At 43.1% G+C, this 26,015-nt stretch overlaps 1 protein-coding gene across 11 annotated transcripts in view; it reads left to right on the forward strand.

Annotated features, from left to right (window-relative positions):
* The window catches only part of TANC1 (tetratricopeptide repeat, ankyrin repeat and coiled-coil containing 1), a 227,096-nt gene that overhangs the window by 97,720 nt on the left and 103,361 nt on the right, over positions 1-26,015 (forward strand). For all 11 annotated transcript variants that reach the window (XM_057318071.1, XM_048214539.2, XM_048214535.2 and 8 more), the window contains one exon: positions 6,874-7,074. In XM_057318071.1, coding sequence (XP_057174054.1) covers positions 6,874-7,074 — 201 coding nt within the window. The remainder of the gene's footprint in view (positions 1-6,873; positions 7,075-26,015) is intronic.

Consider the following 26,015-nt stretch of genomic DNA (forward strand, 5'->3'; position numbering starts at 1 on the left):
TCTCAATCCTGGCTGCACCTGAGAAACGCTTGGGGGGGGGCGGGAGGGGGGGCTACCCATGCCTGAGCCACACCCCAGCGCAGCTCTGACAGCCTCCCTGGGACAGGCTCAGGCTTCCCTGTGCACGGGGACTGGGAGCTGCGGCTTCAGTTGTGTGCAGGAGCGGCGGGTCTGGCCAGTCTGCAGAACCTGAGTGCGGGGTCCTCCACGGCACTCGGGGACCTGAGTACTGACTGTACCTGGCAAGGAAAGGGAGAATAATGGATTCCATGCACCCTGAAGATGAACCCTGCCAGCTTGCTTTGACCACAAGCGGCCCACTACTTTCTTCTTCATCTGGGCCAGGCGGAGTGGCCAGATTCTTGGTTCGATGAGGCAGGAATGGCAATCAGTGCCTCCACCCTGGGTAGAGAGAGGAGGCCCAAGGGCTGCAAGAGTTAAATGAATTTACAGCGCAAAGGAAGACGAGAAGAAACTATTTAAGGTGCTTGGTGACTAAACATCTATCTCAGATCCACTTTGCTTGTATGGTGACAGCATAAGGTGTGACTGACTGAAAGAAAATTAACGATCTGGGCCTCAGTGCCTCCCAAATGGAATGATCCAGGAGTTCTGTGGAGCTAATTAACCAGCCGGCACGAAAAGTGAAAATAGACGAGGGAACAGGTTTCTTCTCATGGTGGCCTGGTACTGCGTATAGACCTATATATACTATTTTTGGCATTCCCTATTAAGTAGTTAAAATGACGTAATGTTGAAAGACATAGCTCAGTAGCCTTCTTTCAGGGTTGCAGAATGGATTCTGGATTGGACTGCCTGGGTTCAGACTCAGCTCTTGCCATTGACCAGTGTCGGCGGGCAAGATACCCGGTGCTTTCTGTGTGGTGATCTCATTGTCAGAGGAGCATAAAAACAACACCCACTTCACGGGGTCATTGTGACGATATGAGATAATGAGTATAAAGTGCCTTGAACTCTATCCTAACACATAGTATTCCAAGGAAAGCATTTATTGTGTTGAAATACACCCCCCTAGGGCTTGGGGGTGGGAATTTTTCTAAGGTCTTGTTTTTTTTAAGATTTTATTTTATTTGAGAGAGAGAGAGCATGCATGCGCAAACACATGAGCAGGGGTGGGGGAGAGGGACAAGCAGACTCCCCACTGAGCAGGGAGCCCGATGCAGGGACTGGATCCCAGGACCCTGGGATCATGACCTGAGCCGAAGGCAGACACTTAACCGACTGAGCCACCCAGGTGCCTCAAGGTTTTGTATTTTTTAAGCTCAGTAACTTTCCTGGTGACCTGCCTTAAAGGAGAATTTTGACAATAAGAGAGGAAATGGCAGTCTCTTTCCCCATCACCTGTGTTAGGGTAAAGTACATTTGATTCTATAACTACTGAGTATTAAGAATCAAACTGTGAGGATAGTATTTACTGATCTCCATTTAGAATCCACTTGGTGGATTTTTCGAGACAAAAGGATAAACTTGTCCTGTTGACCAGGTTTTTCTATACTGGGGGTGGGAGTGAGCTGCTTTGTTGCCTCTTGGCCGTATTGAGCCTTAGTCACGATTCTGAATAATGTTCTGGAAAATTGCTTTCTTGGATACATTTATCTTAACTCTTTTTGAGAATGTACATTAACAATCAGTAGCTCTGGCTGGTTACTTGGGGGAGATCCTGTAAGACATAAAACAGTGTAAAGTGCTTTCCATTGCGGAGAGGGCCTTCCAGAGGCTCCCAAAATGATACTTGGATCTTGTGGGAGGAAATCTTTTCCAATTTTCTAGGTTTCTGTAAATATATATGAGTTATGTGGTTATAAAACCTTATGATGGAAAATATGTTTAAGAAACATTAATGTGCTCCCAGGCAGGGACTGCACAAAAGATACCCTAACACATTTAATGCCCCAGTTAAATGTATTGCACAAGTCCCGTTTTCTGGAACTGGATAAACAGAACATCTTTTCTTTCTGTTCTGAGCTTCCATCCCCCTCCCCTCTCACCTAGTCACTTCAATGGCACAATAAATGGAAATCTTATTTCCTGCATCTGCAGACCTATTTACCTGAATGTCTAAGCTCTCCCTTGCCTTTCTCAGTTCTGTTCTTTCTGAAATGCGATTTTGCTTTCATCTCCCTGGCTTCTTTGCCCTCGTTTTTTTTAAGCCTTCTCTAATCCTGCACTCCATTTACTTTAATCTGTAATGTTGGACATTGCCATTCTGCATAGACACCTTTAAACATTCATCATCTCCCAGATTTGCATTTTCTTCCATTATGAACTTAAATCCCTTTTCACAGTCTGTACAGTGAAAAAAATTAGAAAATAAAGAACTATTATCAAAAGCCATTTCTGCCAATTTAAAATGCCTTATTGGATGGCTTTATCCCCTTTGATAATTCCATTATCTTTGTAAACTATGACTTGGATTTATAGTTCTTTTGTGTTGTATGTATGTGCATATGTATGTACTTAGTTATATTTATTACAAATGGGAGGAACCTTATGCCCCTATGCCCTTTGTGGTCTTTTATTTTTGGAACTGAAAGAAGTGGTGATTTTAAAATAAAAGCCTATGTGTGTGGGTGTGTATGACAGAAGCTGTTTGTGACCTGCAAAGCCTAAACCTTAAAAGCAAAAACATGCTGACCCTTTATAGATTTCTTAATTTAAAAACATGTCTGTTTTGGAGACCTCCATTTTTTTCGAAAAAGAGTCCTTAAATGTGTGGAGCAGTGGGCTGGCCAATTGCAGGAATTGGGAGAGGAGCTTATTCTAGGTGCTTGGTCCCTGCTCCCCATAGTTAACCTCCACGTCCCAGCTTCCTGTCTGTGAAACAGTCTGATTGCACTAGATGTTCTCTGAGATTAAAAGCCCGTTGGGGTGGATGTGTGTGTCTGTGGTACATCAGTGTTCCATGGGAAACACCTGCCAGTGGAACAGGAGGCGGCCTGGCAGATCATGGGTGGTTGATAACATGGTTTTCCTACTCTGGAGAGGGTGCCTCGTCCTACCTGGGCTGGCATTTCTGCTATGGCGACAGGAAGGGTGATCCAAGTGCGTCTCATCATTTAATTTAGGTGGGAATAAAATAGGTCACAGTTCAAAGAACACCAGCTATTCCGAGCTAAAGGAAATGTGTCCACAGTGCTGGTTATTTCAGTGAAATGGTTTTAATTCCTCTTGAAGCCTCCTTAAGCATCTGCTGAGGAATGTGAAATCAGCCGGAGAATTTCTGGTGTCCTGTTGTCCAGAACCAATGTTGGATAATTCTCGTGGATGCCCCTAAGAGATTTCTCACTTTCTGCCACTGGCGTCGTCTGCGTCCTTGTGATGCTCTTGGGTGTACTTTGACCTGAACCCCTTTGCTCGCATGGAGTTAAAGCACCAGGCTCCAGAGTGCTACCTCCAGCTTCCAAGCTGCTGGATCACCCCACTGGTTTCATGTGGCCTGTTCGTACGTAAAACTTCTCTCCCTGCTTTGTGCCTTTCTAAAAAGGAGCTGAAAGGTAAGGGTCTTTAACTGTCTGAAAAACAAACCAACAGGACAACATGTTTGGGACTGATACTATGGTGAGATGTCAAAGCAAACTTGAGATAGAAACCCTTCCTTGCCGAGCCCCATCTCCAAGTCTCGTTTTATTGCAGACCATATAAAATCGGCGTCAGAGTGCAGCTGTTCCAAGGACTGAAGGTCCTCATGGTTACGGCCTGCTTTGGAAACTCATCCCCACCATATTTGCAGTTAATGAAAATATTTGCTTTGCTTGATATAAACAAAGTTTATGGGCAGAATTTGTAATTAGGTAACTCTTTAATTTTGTTTTACCCTTCACTCCCCAGTTTTTTGCTTTTACCACGTTGGAGAATACTAAGTATTTAAGAAAATAAACCCTGTTTCAGTAACGAGCTTTACCATTTATTTCTGGCATTGTCATAATAGGTGCATTTCTCTGTAATTTTGTGTGTCCCCATCCAAATTAAGGGGCTTAAAGTCTGGTTTGGTTTTTTTTTTTTTTTTTTTTTTTTTTTTAGATTTATTTTTAAGAGAGTGCTCACAAGCAGGGAAGAGTGGCAGGCAGAGGGAGAAACAGGCTCCCTGCTGAGCAAAGCAAGAAGCCCAATGAGGGGCTCGATCCCAGGACCCTAGGATCATGGCCTGAGTCAAAGGCAGGTGCTTAACTGACTGAGCCACCCAGGCGTCCTGGTTTTTTTGTTTTTTGTACAGGTTAGAAATACTAGTATGTGAGTAGGGAAGACCATACCTTGTCATAGCACCTGCTCTTATCAGGCCAATCTAGCTGTTGGACTAGCAGGTGTGTGATTTGGGTGGTATGAGAGCAGCCACAGGGCAAACCACATCGACCACCTCTTCAAGGTCCCCCCTACATCCTGTGTGTGTACTTCTTGGGGCTATGGCCTCCATGCTTTCCAAGTTGTTCTCCATCTCCTAGTGTTCCTTGCCAAATATCCAGGAAATCAGATGACAGGCACCATTCTTGTAGGCCTAGCACCTGCTTGCATTCCCCAGATGAGACCACTGTGGTGGTGGGGACTGGTCATATGAGCCAGGGATTGGACCAAAGAAAACAGCTGTCCTTCCCCCTACTTTCTCAAATTTCCTCAGTATGGGGGTCACTTGGCCTCAGGGACCAGTGCGACCAGTACAGCGTATCCCCAGCTCTGCCTTAAGGTCCCTTCCATTGACAGATAGTCAGTGGAGAGGCAGCCGGGAAACTTCATGTCCTGGATTAAGACCTCAAGGAGATGGTTTCAAAAAGATTCCTGGCTTCTCTCCAGTGGTGGTAAAAGTAGCTCCTGGTCCTGGGAATTGGTGGTGGTTTCTTACAGTGCAGATCAGGAAGCAGGCTAAGCGAGGGTTATAGGAGGACCAGAGTGGGTGACTGTTGCTGTACACATAGATTTAGGATGTAAGGATTTCCACTAATTCTGGCTTCCTTCCCCCAGAGACAGATCGTTTGTGTGGAAGTTCTTGTTTCTGAAAATTCTAGTGAGGGTTTCCTGGTAATTCTGTTATTTTCTTCAAATATCAGTCACTTGGATGTTTAGTGATGAACCTTTAATTTCCCAGGTCTGTTAAAACCCCTTCGAGCATAGCTGGCCCAGGGGAGACTCAAATGATCTTTCCGATGTTGCCAACTTACCCATTGTGGGACCCGTGGCTTTTCCATTCACAGCTCTGTTGGTTTTGAGTAGCCTTCGAAAGTCAAGCACAAGCCTGTCTGTCTTAACCCCTCACCCTCACCCTTACCCGCGGTCTGACTGCCTATTAGCGATGCAATTTGAACTTGATAGTTTGGGTCACATCTCTTTTGAGTCTTGCACACAAAGATCAACAAAAATCGAGCTTCTGATTCAAATCCAGGCCTTGATTTTTCAGAGTCCGGAAGGTCTGGTAAGGACAAGTTGGGTACTAGTTATCAGACTATTTTGCTTATAAAAAACTTTCTATATTTTTTCCACTTCTGCTGTATATGAAATTAGAGGTTGTAGATGTTTTAATCATCAGTGCAATGATTTACCTTCCCTTCTCACCCATCCTCAGTTGCTTCTTAGTATACCCGGGAGGGGAGGAAGTGGGGGAGGAGCAAGAGAGGGGAGCTTATTATCTGAATGCTTGAGGACCAGCTGTATCTTTTCCAGAGAGGCTGATCCTAACCAACATACTCTCTTCCTTTTGTACTCTCTATACTGTAATTGTGTCCTCTGTATTTTGTCATTGGATCTGCTTACGCTAGAATATCTGATTTCATAATAGTACGCTTGTTTGTCCTTAAGTTCATTTAGGGGCTGAACACCAGGGACAGCCAGCTTCATCACTGAGTCCTGTTTCCAGTCCCACAACTAAGGGTTGGGCTTGTCGAGTTGTAGGAGAGTGGTCCCTGTGCTGTGGGGAGTGTGGCATGGATCTGATGAGAGAAGAGATGTATGGTGCTGGGGAGGAATGTTGAAGTTGGGAGACCCTCCCTTGGAGAGAAGTGGTGGGAAGCCAGGGAGTTCTGGAAAGCATCTGGGTGTTCGAATCTATTCTATGATACCTATGTAAAACCCCCTCTCTAACTTGAGCTGAAATCATAGCTGCTTATGGATCATTTATACTTGGTCTTAATCTAATCTTGGGGGCGCCTGGGGGCTCAGTCGATTAAGCGTCCAACTCTTGATTTCAGTTCAGGTCATAATCTCAGGGTCCTGGGACCCAGCCCAGCATCTGGGTCTATGCTCAGTAGGGAGTCTACTTGAGGGAATCTGCCCCCCCCACTCATATGCTTTCTCAAATAAATAAATCTTTGTTTAAAAATTTTTTTTTATTATGTTCAGTTAGCCATCATATAATAAATAAATCTTAAAAAAATCTAACCTTGGGGGTGCCTGGGTGGCTCAGTTGGATAAGTGTCTGCCTTCAACTCAGGTCATGATCCCAGGACCCTGGGATTGAGCCCCACATAGGGCTCCCTGCTCAGCGGGGAGTCTGCTTCTCCCTCTCTCTCTCTTCCCTCCAACACTGTTCGTGCTCTCTCTCTCAAATAAATAAAATCTTAAAAAAAAAAAAAAAAAACCCTAACCCAGATTGATGGCTTTCTGCACCCATTGTTGGGCGTGAAACTGGACCAGTTGATAGCGTACAGAAAAGGGTATGAGATGTGGAGTTCATTGATACTTGAGTGGTGAAACTTGAATTTTCTCTCACACGGTAAAAAGTCCTAAGAGAGGTAGAAGAAAAAAAAAAAACTTAAAAAACAACATACACATGAAATATATGGGAATTATATTTTAAGGATGTAGTTCTTAGGAATAAATATACCTATAATGGATGGTCTAAGTTAAGGTTTTCTCTCTTCACTCTAGGAGGTGACTTTGGTCCCGAGACTTCCCCCCAAGTCCTGCCCCCTGGCCATGGTGGTGACTTTTCTGTGAGCAGCCTTCCTGTAGCAGAGGACACATACAGGGTGAGCTTGGCCAAAGGCGTCTCCATGTCTCTGCCTTCGTCACCTCTGCTGCCTCGACAGTCTCACTCGGTGCAATCAAGATCAAATAAAAAATCTCCAGGTAACTGACCTATAAAACAGCACCTATACCAGCTTGGTTATGTATGCAATGCATGTATTGAAATGAAGCAAAACTAGTGTTTATAAGGAATTTTCTGGGAGGTTGTTTTCTTTGTTACAGTAATTTCTGGAAGAAGAAAATCTTTAAAAAAAGAAAGCTATGATTTGACTAGACTCATTTCTTTAGTTCAACCTCTTTACAAACTATTTGGATTGCTCAGGCTGGACTTTCACAAAAATTCAAGATCTTGTTATCAATATTAATGTTAATCATTGGTCTTGTTTTCTTGGTCATGAATTAGGGAATGCTATAATCTAAACTCATCGTGGTACATTTAAAGGTTCTGGATTTTGGCAAGAGTAATCTGACAGTAGTCCATTTATTACTGCCAAGTGTTATATACCAATATACTTTCTTTGATTACGTCACCCAGCATTTGAACAACTGTAAAATTTTTGAAAATTCAGACTTGTAAAGGGATGGGAGCAAAGGTATGGATTACTTGTTTAAAATATCTTGGCTTTCCTCATCTTTACCAAGGTTTTGTGCTTAACATGACCAGTGAAAACACAAACGTTACTTAACTTTGAGGGGTTATGATTCAGATGTGAGGAAAGCCTTCCCAAAATGCTGATACCTGTAATCATGAGCGTTCTTTGGTCTTTAGGTTTGCTGAGCATTTGTTTACTGAGGGCAGGATAGTTTTGGGGCCTTTATTGATCATATGCCAGTGTAAGGATTCTTCTCATTTACACATGAAGGAGTTTGGAATTGGTCTAAAGTGTGTCCTGGGGCTATAAAATTGGTCGCTGTTTTTCTGTCTTCCTCAATATTTGTATTACTAGAGATGTGATAGGCATTATTTCGGAATCATGTAGTGGACATTTGCAGTTTGTGTGGTGACAAAATTAAGAAGGCAAACCTTGAGGCTTTGAATGTTAGAAATGGTGCTATGAGTTGGTGAGTGTCCAAAACCCTTTATTGTTCTAGAGCTTTCTTATTTTGGACAACATTGTTTACAGTCCAGTCATTAGCTGGAACTTGGAAACCTTTTTGGTATGAAGCAATTTCCTGTGCCAAGGAATTTGACCTGTTTATCAGTATTTGGGGAAATTCCTGGAATGTCCTTCCTTCTCTTTGCCTTTCCCTACCACTATATCTCTTTGTCAGATTTGTTCCCTTCTTTCAAGTCGTGGTTCCCACACTGCCTTTCTTGATGGTTATCCCATTGGAGTTACTCTTCTTCCTACAAATTATGCACAGTATTTTACTTTTTCCTTTATCAGCCCTGTCATTTGTCCTTTTCCCCTTGAATCAGTGTGCTTATGTGCAGCCTGTGTCTGATGGGCATGGACAGGCACGATGGCTTCTTTGAGTATACCTCATCTATATAAAACCGATATTAGAATTCTGAACCTATCTGGATTTTATTTATTAGAGAGTGTGTGCAAGAGAGCATGAGCAAGGGGAGGGGGAGAAGCAGGCTCAGTGAGCCAGACGTGGGGTTCAATTCCAGGACCCTGAGATCATGATCTGAGCTGAAGGCAGACTCTTAACCCCTGGGATCATGACCTGAACCAAAGGCAGACGCTTAACCGACTGAGCCACCCAGGCACCCCCCTGTCTGGTTCTTAAGGGACCTCGGTTGAGGGTAATGCAAGTGCTAAGTGCAGAGATAGGACCTTTGGTAGAATTTGCCCTGCTGTACGTAGTCTGTGCTGCTGCAAATGAATTGGTGCTGCTTGGGCCTTAGGCCTGGTGAGAATACCTAAGAGACTAGGGAATATGTATTTCAGAGAGAATTTTATTATTAACAGAAGTTTGTTTTAGTGAGACTTGAATCTTCTTTTTAATTTTTTTAATTTGATTTTTCTAGCTCTATTGAGATGCACTTGACTATGACATGTAAGGTTAAGGTGTACAACGTAGTGACTTTATACATGCATGTATATATTGCAAAATGATTACAGTAAGGTTAAGACTTCCATCACCTCAGAGCTACATTGTGCTTATTTTGTGGGGGTGTTAGTGGGATGCTAGGTAGCAACGAATGGCACGGCAAACATGGAAAATATGGCTGTCCAGAAGGGTCTCAGAAGCCACAGGCTCTCACAGGCCAGAAATCCCTGATGAGGCCTGGTCTCCTGTGTCTTGACCAAATTTGATATTTTTGGTTTTGAGAAAATACCATAGAATTTGTTTCTCTCCATAGGAATAAATTTATTTCTGCTAAATTCTTTGCAAGGCCTTATGAACAGAAGGGAGTAGTTGTGCAACATTCAACCTTTTAATGGATTGAAGAGAATATTCTCCATATTAGATGCTTTGGGGCCAAATTAAATACACTAAGCAGATTCTTCTCCAACGGAGCCATGCTTGTGCGTTGCCCAAATTTGTGCAGCAAATTAGTGTCTCACAGTGGTAATTTGGCTTCATTATCTTGGCAATTTTAATTCAAAAGGGAAGCTAAGGGCAGAGATGCTTGCTTAAAAATGGCAGTGACTCAGGGTACATCAGACGATAAATAATGTTTTTCCACAGTGTCTAACACTCACAGGTTTCTGTTTAAGCCGTATTGTTAGAAAAGTATCCAGAGACCTAGTGTTCTACCTGCCTGTAAAATTAGTTGGCATATGGTTGTGAACGTGCGTTGGATTTAAAAATAGCCATCTATTTAAAAAGCTCACACTGTTGTTGCTAATGATACAGTAAATACGGTGTGCATGCTGTGCCCATAGGTGCTGAGCCCTCCCCCTGCGCTCCCCTTACACCAGCTGGGCTGGGCTTCAGGATCTTGTCATCATTCAGAACCAGCTCCGAATTACCGTGATGCCTTCTGTTCTCATTTGTATAATAAGACCCCTTTCTCCCTCTTTTGTTTAAGAAGGTGCCTTAAAAAAAAAAAAAAAAAGAAAAAGAAGGAAAATCTAAACCTGTTTTACTTGTTTGGGTAGAAACTCTTCACTAATTGTGCTAATCAAGAGGCTGTCAGGGACCGAAACTATTTTAGCAAAGGTCAAAGCAAAGGTCAAATACTATAAACCCGGGTAGGTAATAGGCACTCCGTGTAGCCTGTTTCAATGAAAGTTTGTTTTTTAGTACAATAGGTGATTAGCTCTTGGGCCATCAGAACTCTGGGCCAGAGACGATTTCATTAACCTTGCAATAATGTGACCCTGCATTTTTCATGGTTGAGTTTTTTACATTCCACTCATATTGCTAGTTAATACTATTCTCCTACTACCTTGTTCCATATAGTTATATTTTTTTCACTTGTTAGTCTAAAGATGCAGTTTTTGAGGATTGGTTCAATTTTTTTTTGGAATGGAAACTACATTTGCTGGTAAACAAGGACCAGTATCCATTATAGTTCTGTGGTAGTTGCAAGCTTTTTTGGATTAAGAATTCATTAATATTTGTAATGTATCCTTTTGTCTTCCAGAGAAGAGCAAAGCCCATTTCCTGTGGTTTATTTATTAGTAATATCATTAGTTACTTTATATTTGGATTATATTTCCCAGATCACTTTGGGCCCATTATGAAACACTCCAAAGGTAGGGCATGAACGGGAAGCAAGCACGCTTTTAAAATACTGTGATGGGGTGCAGCAGGAGAGGGTGGGAAGTGGGGGATACTGCTTTTTTACATCCTCGCTTGTGTGGAGAGACTAGGTGGTGCTCTCTGCTGCTTCCGGTCCAGTTCCAATTCCTGCGGTAGCAGTTTTGGAAACCCCTCTGGCTGGATGTTTCTTCTTTAAGGGAGAAACCTTCAGGTTGACAGGCTGCGAAGTGGAAGTCATTCTGCCCTTTGATTCTTGGACCATAAGTTAATTGTCCAGGCCCTCCCTCTCTCACCTTGCAAGTGTTTCTTGTGGAAAATTAGCGTTTTTATTTTAAAAGATTTTTTAAATCTACTCCATCAAGACCTGAGACCACACGTGCACTGCCTTTTTTCACTTAATATTATATCATGAACAATTTACAGTTTGCTTGAAGAACTTGAGACTTAATGTCATTTGTTTCAATATTCCGTGATTGATTTTTAGCTAATTTCCAATTGTTAGATATTTGTTATTTTTCAGGTTTTTAAAAATTGTAGCATGAGCTAAGATATTTTGCTTTGTTTTTGCTGTTCAATGCCTGTGAATTCAAAGTTTTTAATTGTGGTGAAATACAAGTAACAGAATTTACCATCTTAACTGTTTTTAAATGTACAGTCCAGTCCTGTAAAGTACATTCACATTGTGCAACCAGTCTCCAGAGCTCCTGATGAGCTCCTATTTTTGTCCAGTAATTTTTGCGCACATCTGATATCGTAAGAGTGGCAAGTTCCCAGAAGTGGAATTATTGAACTAAATGGACTGCATTTTTAAAGATGCTTGATGCATACTGCCCAGTCACTTTCCAGAAGAGCTGTATTGATTTCACATTCCCTCCCGCATTCTTTTAGAGGCTTCTTTTTGAAGGTAACTGTCTTCTGGGAATGGTCTCAGGTGAATAGTGCTGGTGCGGTGCTTGGTCTGAATTAGTAAGAAGGGGTTGAGAGAAGTCCTCCTCTCACCTTCCTGTTCTTGAACTTCCCTTCTGTCTGCACTTCTCAGACAATTCCCATTATCTTTCCTTCCATGATACCGTGTCAGGGGAATGATCACAGTTGAGTCAGATCAAGTTCACGGTCAGAAAAACACTCAGCTGGGGGCACCTGGGTGGTGCAGTCGTTAAGCATCTGCCTTCAGCTCAGGGCGTGATCCTGGCGTTCTGGGATCAAGCCCCACATCAGGCTCCTCCGCTATGAGCCTGCTTCTTTCTCTCCCACTCCCCCTGCTTGTGTTCCCTCTCTCTCTGGCTGTCTCTATCTCTGTCAAATAAATAAATAAAATCTTAAAAAAAAAAAAAAACACTCAGCTGGCTTCCAGTTTTAGCTACAACCACACTCTCTGTTATGTGGGGAAGATCACAGACATTTTCTATTTTTTTTTTTTTAAGATTTTATTTTTAAGTAATCTCTACACCCAATGTGGGGCTCAAACTCACAACCCCAAGATCAAGAGTCACGTGCTCCACCAGCTGAGCCAGCCAGGCGCCCCAGGATCATAGACATTTTTGAGTTGGCAAGGCCTCCGGACCAGGTCAGGCCATCTGTGCCAGGCCTCTTTTGCAGATATGGAAGGGATGGAACTTGCCCCAGTGTGGAAGTTACTGGTACAGCTTTGGCCTAAGCCCAAGTCCCCCGCTCTGTCCCCAGCATGTCCTCTGATGCCAGTTTGCATTGTTCTGCCTGTACATTGTTGACACCTGAGCTGTAAATGACGGAGCTTTGTGTTCTGGTTGTATGCACACAGGGAGGCTGTGGGCTTCATGTGCCACATGCATCTTTGAGGCTTTTTTTCGGGGGGGGGGGCGAGGGGTAGGAGAATAACCCAGGAAATGAACAGTCCCAGCTCAAGCCTGCCTGTAGCACCAGCTAGTTTTAGGCCCTGCTTTCACCTAAGTGGTCAGGGCCACAGTTAGGGCTCTAACTTTCAGCAAGGACAGTTCCTCCTGCTGTGGTGAATAGGAAAACATTCTTTGTTTCCTCCTGGAAACTTGTCACACATTAGCCTACTCCAAGGAGTGGGCTGCGGCCTGTGCCTCACTGCCACGCCCAGCCGTGATGGAGACACACTCTCTGTTCTGTGTTTACACATTGAACCCGTGTGCATGCCTTTGCTCCACTGTGAACCTGAGGACCTTTCTGAGTGCCCTTTTTTCCATACCCGCCATCCTGGTTCACCCATATACAATTTGTCCATGCCTCCGATTCGCCCCGGAGTTTTAAAGAAGACTGATGCCTGAGTTCTACCTTCAGAGATTCTGATTTAATGCATATGAGGTATGGACTGGGCATTGGGATTTTAAAAAAAGAAAGGGGGCGCCTGGGTGGCACAGCGGTTAAGTGTCTGCCTTCGGCTCAGGGCGTGATCCCGGCATTATGGGATCGAGCCCCACATCAGGCTCCTCTGCTATGAGCCTGCTTCTTCCTCTCCCACTCCCCCTGCTTGTGTTCCCTCTCTCGCTGGCTGTCTCTATCTCTGTCGAATAAATAAATAAAATCTTTAAAAAAAAAAAAAGGCTTCCCAGGTGATTCTAATATGTAGCAAAGTTTGAGAACCACTGGTAAGGAATTATAGGAGATAATCACATATTCTTTTTTAATGAAGGTAAATACACTGATATTATCTTTATTTTTTAAATTTTAGAAATAATATTTGAGGAGGAAAAGACATTACAAAAATGTACTAAATAAAGGTACAGTAAATCTTGGTTTCCTCGTACCCCCAGAAAGACCACCTCTTTTGACACTCAGTTCAATATCTTTCCTGCCCTGTGTTGTAGTACACAAGTGAGGCATTTGCCCATTTGCTGGACCACTGGACATGTAAGAGGTCCCCAGTTTTCCACCAAATAAAGAACAGTGGAGGAACATTCTTGTGTATTAATATTTAAAGGCATCTCTAATATTTTCATTGGATAGACTATGCAAGTGGGGTTACTTGGTGGAAACTAATGTTGAGAATTGATTGTAATGTACTTGTCATTTGTACTTTTTTCTTTGGGGAATTTTTTGTGGTGTTTGTCTAATGTTCTGGGCCATATGTATTTCTTACCAAATCATCACAGCTTTCCTGTTGTTTGTTTTAAGGATATCAGTCATGTATGTCACTGAAGCATTTTCCCAGATCATTATTTTCCATTTAATTAGGTTTATAACTGTTTTATGACCCATAAAAGTTTTTTGTTCTCTCAGTTCAAATTTACATACTTTTCCATTGTGATTTATCCCATTGCATTTTTTAAAAACAGCTTTATTGTGATATATCGCATACCATATAATTCACCCATTTAAAGTTTACAGTTCAGCGTTTTTAGCATTTTCACAGGGTTGTGCAACCATTGCCACAATCTAATTTTAGAACCTTTTTATCTCCCTTAAAAAAAAAAAAAAAAACCCATTCACATTAGCAATTACTCACATTCCTTCCTACTTCCCTCCCCCTCTCGCTAATCCACCATCCCGCAGCCCTAAGCAAATAGTAATCTACTTTCTATCTCTGAATCGCCTATTCCAGGCATTTCATATAAATGGAATCCTGTAACATGTGGGCTCTTGTGACGGGCTTCTTTCATATAACAGTGTTTTCTAGGTTCATCCACATTGTATGTAGTATGTATCAGTACTTCATTCCATTTCATTACCTAATATTTTATTGTATGTTTATACCACGCTTAAAAATCCATTCTTCGGTATATAGACATTTGGATTTCTACTTTTTGGTTATTATGAATAATACCATTGTGAAAATTTATGTGTGCATTTTTGTGTGTATGTATCTTTTCATTTCTTGGGTGTATACCTAGGAATAAAATTGCTGGATCACATGATAATTGTATATTTAACATTTTGAAGCACTGCCAAAGTATTTTCCAAAGCAACTGCAACATTTTGTATTCCCACCAGCAGAGTGTGAGATTTCCAGTTTCTCCACATTCTTGTCAACACTTCCTGTAGTCAGTCTTCTTTTTATTACAGCCATCCTACTGCATGTGAACTGGCATCTCCCTGTAGTTTTATTATTGAGTTGTAAGACTTCTTTTTGTATTCGAATTACAAGTTATGCAAATTGGCTCCCATTCTGTGGGTTGTCTTTTTCACTTTCTTGATACTGTTGTTTCAAGCACAGGTTTTTAACTTTGATGTAGTCCGGTTTATTTTGTCACTGTCCTTTTGATGCCCTAAGAAACTATTGCCTAACCCAAAGTCACAAAGACTTATGCCTGTATGTTAATTTTTCCTACATGTTGTGAGGTAGGGGCCAACTTCATCCTTTTACGCGTGGTTATCCAATTGTCCTGGTGCCATTTACTGAAAAGACAACGTCCCCCCCCCATTGAATGGCCTTCGACCAAGTCACTGCCATGCTCTAAACCAGCCCTGTGCTCCACTTCCCCCATCGCTTTATTCCCCTCCTGGTGCCCGAGGTCAGAACTTCCTCCGTCAGACTTGACCTCATGTGTGGCTTACATCTTTTGCTTCAACCAGCCTTCCTTTGTGTGTCTCCTTCTCCTTGTGTGAGAAACAACTTCTTGCTCCAAACACTTGGAGCACTGTGTTTCCTCCTCCCTCTGCATAGATGTTCATTGCACGTCTCTGCCCTGACAGTCCCTGAGCTCCTTGTCTTTGGTTCTTGTCTTTGTTTCCCCATGGAAGCCTTGGAAATAGGATCTAATCACTTCTTTCAGTTACTGTGGGGAGGGGGCATAGGTATGTACCTGTTAAAATGGATAGTTTAGTAATTGGCAGTCATTAGCCTCATGTGACTGGTTGAAAATACTAATGGACACATAAGCAATTTCAATGTAATGGTACTTTACATGTATAAAGCTAGAAACGTAGCTTCCCCCGTATCTAGAGAGAACGGATTCTTTAATTAAGGTCCTACCTCTCTGTCAGGGCTTTGCTATCATTAGCCAGTGAGCAAAGGGAGTATATTTTAAGCTGGGTTTCAGGGGCCTTCTCAACCCTACTTTTCTTTTTTTTTTTTTTAAGATTTTATTTATTTGAGAGAGAATGAGCAAGAGATTGAGGAAGCACAAGCAGGGGAGGAGGCAGAGGGAAAGGGGGAAACATACTCCCTGCTGAGCAGGGAGCCCGATGCAGGGCTCGATCCCAGGACCCCGAGATCATGACCTGAGTCAAAGGCAGACGCTTAACCGACTGAGCCATCCAGGCGCCCCTCAACCCTACTCTTCTATGCTCCTGTCACTCTCCCATTTTCTCAGGCTCTTGGCATTTTTGCTGCATGTTTCCCACTGCCTGCGGTTAATGATGACTGGAGGCTTTATCCAGTCACACTTTACAGCATCGTCAGCTGCACCCCGTGGTGGTGTCAGATGGCGGCGAGAACAAACCCAGTGCCATGCTCAGAAATGAGTCTTTTTACCTCAAGAAAACAGATGGGGGCAGGGAGAGCCGTGGTGGGAATCTCTTCTTTTTGATCGTTTCTGATTCTCCGAGAAGTCGCAGAAGCCCACGGAAGCTATTATACCTGTAGCTAACAGTGATGCGTGTGACTATGAAGTAGAAATAGGTAGGAAAGGTTGGCGCTCCTTGAATCCTCAAGCTTGTCGTGAAACGTGTGTGTGTGTGTGTGTGTGTGGGCAGGAATGGCTGGCTGTGTTCCGGGTGCAGAGCCAAGGTGTGCAGAGCCTGGCGTTGGGAAGCTGAAGTGAACACAGAATGTGATCTCTAGAGGAGAGCTCAGTAAGAACCGGAGTGCCTCACAAAGGGAAAACTGGGACCACAGGGAGAATCTTCATTATCCGGCCCTGGAGTGTTAGACCAGTAAGCTTTGCCTCTGGTGGCTTATGGAGAGTAGCTAGTGAATAGTGAACACACATGGAACCCTTTGTTTGCACAAGCGTTCTGAGAAATAAAATCGAGGAAACTCTTCTAAGGAGGTGTGACTTTCTTGTCACTTTCATCAGCAGCCAAGTCCTCCTTTATTGGTCAATGGCCCTAAGTGGCAGTTAATGAGCTCACTTACTATTTTTTGATAGAAGTTTTTAAAGAAGAGTTCACAGCAACATTAAGTGAAATGTCTGGAGATGTTTCATACACCCCTGCCCCTCCCCAGGCTTCCCATTACCAACATCCCCCATCACAGTGGGACATTTGTCACAATCAGTGAACCTACATTGGCATGCCATCATCACACAAAGTCTAAAGTTTACATTCTTGGTGTTAGACATTCCGTGAGTTTGGGCAGACATATAATGACATGTATCCATCATTATGATATCCTATGGAGTATTTTCACTGCCCTAAAAATCCTCTGGGCTCCATTCCATCCATCCCACACATCCCACCTTGAACCCCTGGCAATTACTCACCTTTGTAATTACGATGTCCGTACTTTTGCCTTTGCTGGAAGGTCACATAGTTGGAATCCTATAGAATGGAGCCTTTTCATACTGGCTTTTGCACTTAATAATTATGCACATAAGGTTCCTGCATGTCTTTTTCATGACTTAATAGCTTATTTCTTTTTAGTGCTGAATAATATTCCATTGTCCGAATGCACGACAATTTGGTTATCCCTTCACCGACTGAAGGACATCTTGGTTGTTTTCAGGTTTGGTGGTTATGAATAGATCTTCTGTAAACAGCTGTGTGCCAGTTTTTGTGTGGACATAAATTTTTAATACCTTTGAATACTAAGAAGCATGATTACTGGCTCATATGGTGAGAGAGTGTTTAGTTTTATAAAAAATTGACAGACTTTCTTTCAAAGTGGCTGTACGGTTTTTGCATTCCCACAAGCAATGAATGAGAATTCCTGTTGTGTTACATCCTCACTTGCATTTGGTATTGTCAGTTTTTTGGATTTTGGCCATTCTAATAGTTGTATGGTGGTCTCTTATTGTTTTAATTTGGAGTTCCCTGATATATGTTATAGAGTATCTTTTCATCGCTTATTTTCCACCCGTATATCTTTTTTTGTGAGCTGTTAAGGTTTGGCACATTTTAAAAATTAGGTTGTTTGTTTTCTTTTTGAGTTTTAAGAGTTCTTTGTGTATTTCGGATTATAGTCTTTTATCAGATACATCTTTTGCAAATACTTTCTCCCAGTTTGTGACTTGTCTTCTCATTCTCTTGACATTGTCTTTCACAGAGGAGTTGTTTTTAGTTTTAATGAATTTCAGTTCATCATTTATTTCTTTCATGAATTGGGGTTGTATCTAAGCAGTCATTGACATAGTCAAGGTCATTAGGATTTCTTCTATGTTATCTTCTAGGAGTTTTATAGTTTAGTCTTTTCCACTTAGGTCTGTGATCTATTTTGAATTAATTTTTGTGAAGGGTGTAAAGTCGGTGTCTGGATTTAATTTCTTGCATGTGAATGTCCATTCTTCAAAGTTGTATTGGCTATTTTGGGTCTTTTGCCTTTCCATATAAATTCTAGAATCACTTGGCTAATATCTACGAAATAACCTGCCGGGATTTTGATTGAGATTACGTTGAGCCTGTGGATCAAGTTGGAAAAATTGGCATCTTGACAATATAGAGTCTTCCTTCCATGAATATGGAATCTCTCTCCATTTGGTTAGTTCTTTGATTTCTTTCATTGGTGATTTTTAGTTTTCTTCATGTGGATCTTTTACATATTTTGTTTATCCTGAAGGATTTCACTTTTTGAGGTGCAGATGTAAATGGTATTGTTTTTAATTTCAAATTCCACTTGTTCATTACTGGTATATAGCAAATCAGTTGGCTTTTGTATATCCTGTATCCTACGAGCTTGCTGTAATCCCTGTTCCAGGAATATTTCGGTCCATTATTTCGGATTTTCTACATAGATGATCATATCATCTGCGGAAAAAGTCAGTTTTACTTCTTCTTTGCCAATCTATATGTCTTGTCTTGTCTTATTGTATTAGCTAGGACTTCCAGGGCAATGTTGAAAAGGAGTGGTGAGAGGGACTATCCTTGCCTTGTTCCTGATCTTAGTGGGAAAACTTCTTGTATCCACCATCAAGTATGAAATTAGAGTTTTTGTAGATACTCTTTATCAAGTTGAGGAATTTCCCCTCTATTCCTACTTGACTGAGAGTTTCTATCATGAATGGGTATTGGATTTTGCCATGAATTTTATGCATCTGTTGATATGATCATGTGATGTTGCTTCTTTAGCCTATTGATGTGAGGGATTACATTAATTTTCTGATGTTGAACCAGCCTTGCACACCTGGATTCAGTCCCACTTGACTGTGATATAGAATTCTTTTATTTTTTTGAAGATTGATTTATTTTAGAGAGAGAGTGCATGTGCACACAAGCAGGCAGGGCAGAGGGAAAGGGAGAAAGAATCTGAAGCAGACCCCATGCTGAGCACAGAGCCTGATGTGGGGCCCGATCCCGTGACCCCAAGACCACAACCTGAGCTGAAACCAAGAGTCAGATACTCAACCGACTGTGCCACCCAGTTGCCTCTATAATTCTTTTTACGCATTCTTGGGTTTGATTTGCTAATATTTTGTTGAGGATTTTTGCATCCATATTTATGAGAGCTATTGTTCTGTAGTTTTCTTGTACTGTCTCTGATTTTGGTATTAGAGGGATGCTGGCTTCATAGAATCTGTTAGAGTGAGTTAGGAGGTATTCCTTTTACTTCTGTCCTCTGAAAGAGATTATAGAGAACTAGTATGATTTCTTCCTTAAATCTTTAGTAGAATTCACCAGTGAACCCATCCGGGCCTGGTGCTTTCTCTGTTGGAACGTTATTTGTTGATTCAATTTCTTTAATAGATTTAGGCCTATTCAGATTGAGCTCACTTTTGGAAAAGCCAAATGTATTACCCACCATCAGTCAGAAACCTGCGAGACTCTGGTTTTAGCTAACTAAAGTACTGATGATACTGATAGGTGCAGAAGTCTCCATCTACCCCAGTCTTGGAACTGGATTCACCTGCTACTTGGTGTGCTTGGGTAGGTTGTAGGTGTTTCCTTATCTGGGAGATGGGGGTAATAATCGTGCTTCTCTTTATAGGGTAACTGAAATTTAAATGAGATGCAGACTGTGAATTGCAGGGCCTGATACACAAGCTCTTCTGTGGAGGTCGCTGTTTCAGTGTAGCCATCTGCCGTGGAGCCCATCTTCATTTTCCTTCATATGACTTGGTGGCCGCGAATGGATTCCCACAGTATCAGTCCTCTCAATTCTCCATCCTCAGCCAGATACCCCCCTCCCGCCCCCACTGGATTTCATCCTCTGGTGTCTGTGTTTCCTGGCAAGCATAGGTCTTCCTGACGGGCAGCAGGCTTTATTCTCTGTGAACAGGACATGAAAGCAGCCTAAGGCAGTGACTGACCCACTGCCTGGCTTCCAGTTCCAGCTTTGCCACCAACTACTTGTATTATTCCTCTCTGGGTTTGCACGAGATTTGTGCGAAGTGATTAGAATTATATCTGTAAAACTGCCCTGTAAGGGAAACCAGCTCTGCGAGCTGTGATGCAAGCACAAAGGTTTAAGAAAGCACTTCTGCACAGGAAAGAGAAATTGGGGTAAAGCAAAGGTAGGGTGCGCGTGGTGTCCCGCCTCAGGGATTTGTGAGGCTCCTGTGAGCTCCGTATGGAAACAAGAGTGAGTGATTGCTGCAGCTGATGGAGAGTAAGTCCTCCAGCGTGGTCCACACTTGCTCACCAGGCAAGGAGAGCAAGACTTCCATGGAAGCTGAGCAGACTGTTGGTTGTCTGAAGCACAGTTACAAAGGGGCTCCTTGTGGAGGTAAGTGATAAAGTTGGCACTTAAGGCAGAAACCTTTGCATCTGGTTACTCTTGAACATCCCTTAAACTGCTCAAAAATGCCATATGCAGACATGCCGTTTCTGGGTGGCATGGTCATTTTTCTTCTGCCATTGACCCAGATGGTTGTTTATTTGGATGGACCCGATGAAGTCGGTAGCTTGTGCTTAGGTCTGTGTTGTACCAGAAATGTGTACCTTTTATGCAGAATCCCATTATGTGAGGGTTCGTAGGGGCCGAGAGTGGCTAAGGGAACAGTCGAAGTGTGTGTCTCGTCCTCTAGAACCTGTCCCCCACCTTGTGGAGCGCATGTAGCTGAGTGCAGGTGGCGTGGTTGTGCCCAGGTCACAACTCCATTGTAACACTGCAGGGAAGTGTCATTTGAGAATATAGGAGGTATTACAGACACTTCTGTCTTGGGCATTTTGATATTTCACAAGGACTCTGGATGTGAGGGACTCCAGTACTCAAAAGAAAATATGTGCCTGCTGTATACATCCTAGGGTCCAGTGTTAATATTTGATATGGGACTTAGAGGTCTTGAAGTGAGGCTTACAGGCTAGGAATCTCCTATTTTGTTAATCAGAAAATGATGGTGGACTTTGAGATCTTTATTTTCTTTATTAAAAGTAGCTTACTATTACAAAATAACTTACAACATTTTTTTTCTCAGTTCAAGAGTTCTTATTAGAGCCAGGGGTGTGTTCTCTTGAGATTTGAATGAATGTATATATGCACTCAGACATTTGTTAAAATTTGAGTGTATGTGTATGAAGGATTCTCCGAGGGCATGGTTTGGTTTTATTTTGTTTAGAAATGGTGGTGAGATTTAAGCAGGTCTTATCTGCATTACCTACAATGAACTTCTGTACTGTTTCTTCCTTTGTTGCCCTCTAAATGGAGAAATTCTGTCCAAGCCATGTAGTGCTGTGGGAAGTTCTGGCCCTAGAAGATGTATAGACCTGAGGTTCAGATCCAAAGTCCCTGTTCTTAGTAGCTCTGTGTGCTTGGTAGTGACTTGACAAGCTCTCTGATTCTTGGTTTCCTCATAGTTCTTTGAGAGGATAGAGGGGATGTTGGTAAAGTGCCTGGCCCCTGAAACACACTAACTTCTGACGCTGGGTAACTTGCCCCTCTTTCCATTTGTTGGCTTCCCGTACTTCCTCCTCTTCTGACTTGAGTTTGTCTGTCTGACCTGGACAGCGGGGAAGGCACCTCTGTCTCCATGCAGGGACCTCTGACATCTTGCTGTGGATACCTGGGTTTGGGTCTGTAAGCTCTGGGTGTGGCTTTGCAGAGGAGGTGACCCGCCCGCAGCTTGTGTGAAAGGTCTCGTCAGATCTCTCCTTGCTTTTCATTTCCTGTAGTAGGTGTTGCTCCAGCCAAGGGCCTTGTTTATTTATTCTTGGTCCTATTATAGTTCTTATTGAAAGTGGTTAAGATCAAACAGTGAGAATGCAAGTAACTAAGATTTGGAGTGTGAGAAGCAGTTCACAAGGAAGCAAGCTGATACCAAAGATTTGGGGGTGGGGGTTAGAAATCACCCAGCGTCTGCGCTGTCTTGAGGTGGGATTGATTCTGCCCAGCTACGGAAGATCCCTCAGAATGGCCACCTGGGCCCTGTAAGACTCCCGGGAAGAAATGATGTCAAGGAAGCACACAGTGAATAGTTTCTGAAGATGTGATATTTATTCAACATTAGGTTTTACTGCATTTTTTTAAAGTGCATGGTGTTTTAATAAGCAATTGAGGAATAACAGGTCCTTTTAAGGCAGGAAAAATCTTACCGTAGCTTCATACCTGTGAGTCACCTTGACTTTGTCACTAATGATACAGTGGAAGGAAAAAATAAAACTTACAGAGTCCGATATGTTTTCCCTGAAATGGGAAAGAAACCTTCTAGCAGACTGCTCAAGAGAATCATTTTTAATTTGCATTTGGATACTCTTATTATTTTTGTGGTTTAGTTTCCCTGTTTCTTCCTTTCAAACTGGAAATTCTTACTTCGTGTGCCTTTTGGCCTGTAAAAATAGTCCGTCTTTATGCACTAGGGCTCTCAAGACTTGCTTCCCCCAGCTCTTCCGGACTGGCTGGCAGCTGAGTTGGCAAGAGACTTTTCCAGGATCCCTTTCATCATAAGAGGACACTGTGTAGGTGGATGTGACTTTTTTGTGGTGGTGACCTTTATTTTTTCGAGTGTCCTCAGAGGCACCCTGAGTTACTTCAGTTTGTCTTTCACTCGATGATTTCATGAGGCTCCATAAACATCTGTCTCATCCGGGCTTACCGAGCATTAGCTGTATGTTGAGCTGTGGGGCAGAGGTGAGGGAGGTAGAAAGGTAAATAAACTCTTGGCCCTAAGCTTTGGGGACCTTCCAGATTAGTGAGGGAGGTGATGACTTGTGAGACCTCAAGCTGTCTACAGAGTTGTGATGTCACGGAAAAGAGCGAGAATCTCTGGGGAGAGCTGGTAAGGTGCCGAGTGCCTGTGACATTAGATGGTGCTCTTATTGCTTGAATTAGGGGTTACATAGCTATTGGGGGTTGGATGGGCAGGAAGACTGTTGTGTGAAGTCTGGAGAGCGTGCAGGAATGTGAGTGACTGGGCCGCCCTGGCTGGAGCTCACAAGGCATAGTGGGACAGCCGGCAGTGTTCGAGAAGAGCGTAGAACTTCAGCCGGAGCCAGGAGTGATTTTAGTCTTTTGGCAGTGGTGTCCTGGGATCATTTTTTTTTTTAAGTAGAAAGAAGGAATAAATAGGGGTTTTAGGACAATAACTATTTTTATACAGGCCATCTTGGAGTTAGGGCAACTGGCTGGGCCTCTTTTGTACTAATTCAGATGAAGTACGGTAACTGAGACCTCTGCGGTGACATGAGGATGGAGGTAGCTGGGAGTCTGAGAAAGTTGTAGGGACAAGAGTCTATAGGTTGTGGTGACCTGTTTGTACGTGAGAATGAGGGGAGGAAGACAAGTGCAGAACGGCTCTGGCCAGACCTTGCCATCTCCCGCCGTACCATGGCACATGGGGGGTCTGTTCAGCAGTTGGGATAAACGGGCTGTCCCGTGGGGTGCTGCCCCAAAGTGCCCAGCAGTCCAGACAGCCGAGGGATCCACATCGCTGCACATGCTTCCTTCCTTCTTTGCAAACCAGTTGGGAATCTTGCCAAGGGCTCTAGCTTGGTTTTCTAGGTGGATCTAGATTCAAAAAATTGTTGTGGCCCTAGTGGCTTTACCCTTCCCTGCTATGTAGTTATTAGGAAGTGTCTCCAAGGTGATCATTATTCTTGTAATTTAGGTAAGGCTCTGACAGTTGGAATTTCAACCCCAGTCCCGGGATTTCAAGTCCTGCTGTTTCTGTCCTGCCCTAGGCGCAGGTGCTGTGTAATCAACTACAATGTAGAATACAGAAACCGGTTGGTTGGGCGGGGTGGAGAGTTTGACTTTGAATGTCTTGAACCTCAGATGCTCCACAGAGCCTTGTTCGTGAAGAGCGCTGGGGCGTTGCAAGTGCAGAGCCTGAGCTCACAGTGCTCAAGGGAGGAGGAAGGAGTCCAAGGCACGGCATCTGTGGCAGAGACTGGGAAGTTCAAGTACAATAAGGAACAAAAAGTGTTCGCTTTTGGAAATGGGGTAAATGATGACAGAGTAGAATTGGCAAATTCCTTCTGTCAAAGGCCAGATGGTAAATATTTCAGGCCTTGAGGGCCATACGGTCTGTGTTGTGACTCCTCAGCCTTCTCATTGTAGCACAGATCAGCCGTAGTCAGTTCGTATCTGAATGGTCATGGCTGTGTGGCACTAGCATTTTAGTTACAAAAACACGTGATGGGTCAGATTACGTAGTTTGGCGGCTTAAAGGAAAGAAAGGAGGGGGGAATGGAAAGTTAGTATTTATTTAGGACTTAAGCAGGTACTAGACACTTTGTGTTGAACCCTGAGGTGTAGGTACTAACCCCATCTGCAGTTGATGGAGAGACCCAAGAGTGGGTGATTTGCCTGAAGGTTGCGCAGCTAGTCCCTGACTAGCTGGGATTTGAACTTCCATCAGCCTAACTCCAAAGCCCTGGACATTTCCATGTCACCTCATCGCTGCCCAGAACAGCAGCATTTGGTCAGATCCCTCCCGGCAGGTACAGGTGGCATGGAAGCCATCGAGCTCCTCCTTCCCATGACCTTCAGTGACGCTGGGTTTTTTGGCTCCTCCTTGTATAGTCTGCGGGTGCTGCCATGACAAAGTTACCGCAGAGTGGGCGGCTTGAACAGCAAACACGCTTTTTCTCACAGTTCTAGAGGTTTGAAGTCCAAGATGAGAGTGCTTGCAGCTTTCCTTCTTCCTCTGGCCCCTCTCCTTGGTTTACAGATGGCCTCCTCCTCACTGAGTCCTCACATGGGCTTTCCTCTGTGCCTCTGCGTCCCCGCTGTGTGCCCGTGTGTCCAGATCCCTCCTATAAGGACACCACTCAGATGGGATTAGGATCCATGGCAGTGGCCTCATTTTAACTTCACTACCTCTTTAAATCCTGGTCTCCAAATACAGTCGCATTCAGAGATACTGGGAGTTAGGCCTTCAACCTATGAAATTTGGGGGAACACCATTCAGCCTGTTACAACCCTCTTCTGTGGTGGGCGTCAGAGGACTGTCAGGAATCCAGCCTGAATTCCTGAATATGGAAGATAAAGGCATTGTTCTGTATGTGAAGGTATCCATTACCATTCGAGCCTTGAATGGACTTTTTTAAACATAAACGTTTTATTTTATTTTAAAGATTTTATTTATTTTAGAGAGCAGGGGGAGGGGTAGAGAGGGGGGAGAGAGACTCTCAAGCAGATTCTGCACTGAGCTTGGAGCCAGATGCAGGGCTTGATCTCATGACCTTGAGATCATGGCCTGAGCTGAAATCAAGAGTCAGACGCTTAACCTACTGAGCCACCCAGGTGCCCCTAAACTTTTTATTTTAGTATAGTTTTAGATTTATAGAAAAGTTGCAAAGATAGTTCAGATTTCCCATCTAACACATACCCAGTTTTCTTACTATTAACATAGTACATTAATGATGTATTGTCATAATTAATAAACTAATACTGATATCAGCTAAAGTCTATGCTTCATTCATATTTCTTTAGTTATAACTAATATCCAGGACCTTATTCAGGATACCACATTACATTAATTTGCCATATCTGCTTAGGCTCCTCTAGCTGTAATAGTTTCTCGGCTTTCCTTGGTTTTGATGACTTGGGCAGTTTTGATGCATATACTCATCGGAATTTTGTAGGATGCCCCTCTGTTGGGATTTGTCTGATGCTTCTTTCATGATTAGATTGGAGTTAGGGGGTTTTGGAGAGGAAGACCACAGAGGTAAAGTGCCCTTCTTATCACATCGTGTTGATGGTGAATACTAGCAGCCTGACTTATCACAGTTTATGTTAACTTTGACCACCCAGCCAAGGTAGTGGTTTCCAGGTTTCTCCATAGTAAAGTTACTCTTTCCTCTTATACCCTCCATATCCTACTCTCTGGAGGAAAGGTGCTGTGAGCAGCCCACATGTGAAGGGTGGGGTGTTCTCCCCCTCCTTGACAATGGGGTATCTACGT

Source organism: Ursus arctos, unplaced genomic scaffold (assembly GCF_023065955.2).
Source record: "Ursus arctos isolate Adak ecotype North America unplaced genomic scaffold, UrsArc2.0 scaffold_1, whole genome shotgun sequence".
NCBI classification, from domain to species: Eukaryota; Metazoa; Chordata; class Mammalia; order Carnivora; family Ursidae; genus Ursus; species Ursus arctos.